General features: G+C 42.4%; 1 protein-coding gene across 1 annotated transcript in view; it reads right to left on the bottom strand.

Annotated features, from left to right (window-relative positions):
- LOC107685576 (cellular retinoic acid-binding protein 2-like) overlaps nucleotides 1-1,993 on the bottom strand; it is a 3,562-nt gene extending 1,569 nt beyond the window's left edge. Inside the window, exon 1 of the mRNA XM_016482215.1 lies at nucleotides 1,667-1,993. Within this exon, the coding sequence (XP_016337701.1) occupies nucleotides 1,667-1,748 (82 nt within the window). The 5' untranslated portion in view covers nucleotides 1,749-1,993. The remainder of the gene's footprint in view (nucleotides 1-1,666) is intronic.
- Between the last annotated feature and the right edge of the window lie 248 nt (nucleotides 1,994-2,241).

Below are 2,241 nucleotides of genomic sequence, written 5' to 3'. Positions count from 1 at the left end.
CCAGTCTGTGTGTGTGTGTGTGTGTGTGTGTGTGTGTGAGCGAGAGAGCCTCTGTGCATCGAGTAGAATTTCACACTTCTCACCTCACACACATTCCCACCTGTCACCAAGGGTAAATATATACACATGAAGGCAGACAAGAGGGGGCCAAAATGTAGACACACGTTCAGGCAGAGACGCGTAAACAAATTGTCAATTACTCCAATGACTTTTAGCTTAAGTCTTTGGCACACATAAACCTACACACTATTTGTGCAATAAACACACAAAAAATTTAATTTTACAAGGCATATCCACACTCTGAGAGTGTAATCCAGGCAGAACCTTGTTAAAAACATTAGCTAATAAAGTTAAACGGACTCCTGTCAGATCAAGCACTGCTTCAAACCCCATAACTAACTGAGAAAAGATGTCAGGGCAGTCAGACGGTCAGGGTCAGTGTCATAGGTTAAAGGTCAAAGGAAGTATTTCAGAATAGAGGGATGGAGATGAGGACACAAGATGGAGGAGGGTGGATGACAGGGTGTGGTGACAGGTCGGGCCAATCTGTGCACTGAAATATTTGTGTGGCGAAAAGAATTTTAATGTCCCATTGCTGAAAGTGTGTGAATTTAAGAGGTAGGCACTTTAAGAGTGCGTAAATATGAATGTGCATGTGTGTCTGTGCAAAACATTAAAGCAAGTCGCAAAGTTCATCCCTCAATCAACCTATCTGTCAATCATGCACATTCCTCACATATAGCCACGCCCCCTTCGTTTTTACGACGACATTTGTCCTCAGAGGGGTTTGTGTGGATGCAGATCTCATCTCCTGCAGTTTGGGGTATTCATACAATACATCATGTTCCCATGTCAGAAACAGCAGGGCTTTTTCTCTCCATTGTGCTCCTTCTCCGCCCTCTTTAACCTGTCTGCTTCATTTCATCATTCTTTTGAATGGTGAAATGAAGGACCTACTCTTCCTTCTCAGAGAATCTGCTTCTTTTGTTCGACACAGACTGTTGAAGAGGCGTGTTTGGGTGGCAGCGGTGCCCTCGTTAAATCGGACGTCAGTCATTTTTTTTTTGTAACCCACAGGAACTCCGGGATTCTGGCTTGAACAGTGGAAAATATTTAAACAAGAATTTCCGAATTGACAGCTATAGTGAACTGACTTTCCCAAACACACATATACAATTTACGAACCACAAAATTGAGAGCGCGAGGCGTTTTTATGTCCAAACACAAATGACTGTGGACGAATGGATCCTTGGTCCAATCAGGATAATTGCTCAAGGAAATTAAGCGAAATAAACTCTGCTCAACCCTGCCCAGTCTAAAATCTATGCCAATTGCTTTTTACCTTCTGGGTTTATTAAAACTTAGTAAGATACACCAATATCTAATAAATAGTCATTTGCATCTAATAGGCTAAATGGTAAAGCGAGAATAAATACTGGAGCCTAACTATCTGGATATATAGTTGATAGTAAAATAAATAAATAGTAGTAACATAAGAACAGGTCTATCTAGCCTATATGGAAGGAATATTAAAACGGTTTTGCATACACATACAAGAGAGGTGGTGAATTTGTTGGTCTATAGCGCAATCCATGGCCGTGCATTCAGGATTGATGGTCAATTTTGCGCACTCTCTGCGGGCGCTTGCATCATGATTAACACTTACCCAGTGCTTTGAGAAGCTCTTCGAAGTTCTCGGAGCTTTTCATTTTCCAAGTACCAGCAAAATCAGGGATTTTGCGATCCATCGTGAGTTCTGTCGTTCCTTTGAGTGTGTCCTACTATTATTCTCTCTGGTACGCGGCTGAGTGACAGTCCTTGAACCTGACACCCTTTAAAAGTACCTGCAACTTTGATTCTGAAAGCAGTGTTCCCACTGATAATGCCAAGCTGATTTTCCTCTTTCCTTTACCCTTCTAACGCTCTCTCAAGTCGGTTTCAGACTTTCATTCAGCTCTTCCAAACGTTATATAGCCTGTGGTGAATAGGTTGAACCGAGAATTTGGGCCCGTTATCACGCTTAATCCGTGAGCGTACACACCCCTTCTGCGACAAACTCCACCCACTATTTGCCCTGTTAAATCAAGGAGCCAATGATACTTCGAGATGATTGTCTTGCCCCGCCCACACCACGCCCCGCTTAAAACATGTGCGCGTTTGAAAACGCCCATAAGAACTCAATTTTATGTATGAATTTATTTATTTGCACGTGGATTCCCCGAAAGATTTCAAGGAAGACGA

This window comes from Sinocyclocheilus anshuiensis, unplaced genomic scaffold (assembly GCF_001515605.1).
Source record: "Sinocyclocheilus anshuiensis isolate Anshui unplaced genomic scaffold, SAMN03320099.WGS_v1.1 scaffold185, whole genome shotgun sequence".
Taxonomy (NCBI): Eukaryota; Metazoa; Chordata; class Actinopteri; order Cypriniformes; family Cyprinidae; genus Sinocyclocheilus; species Sinocyclocheilus anshuiensis.
The sequence above is the reverse complement of the archived record's forward strand: the minus strand, read 5'-3'. Positions and strand labels throughout refer to the sequence as shown.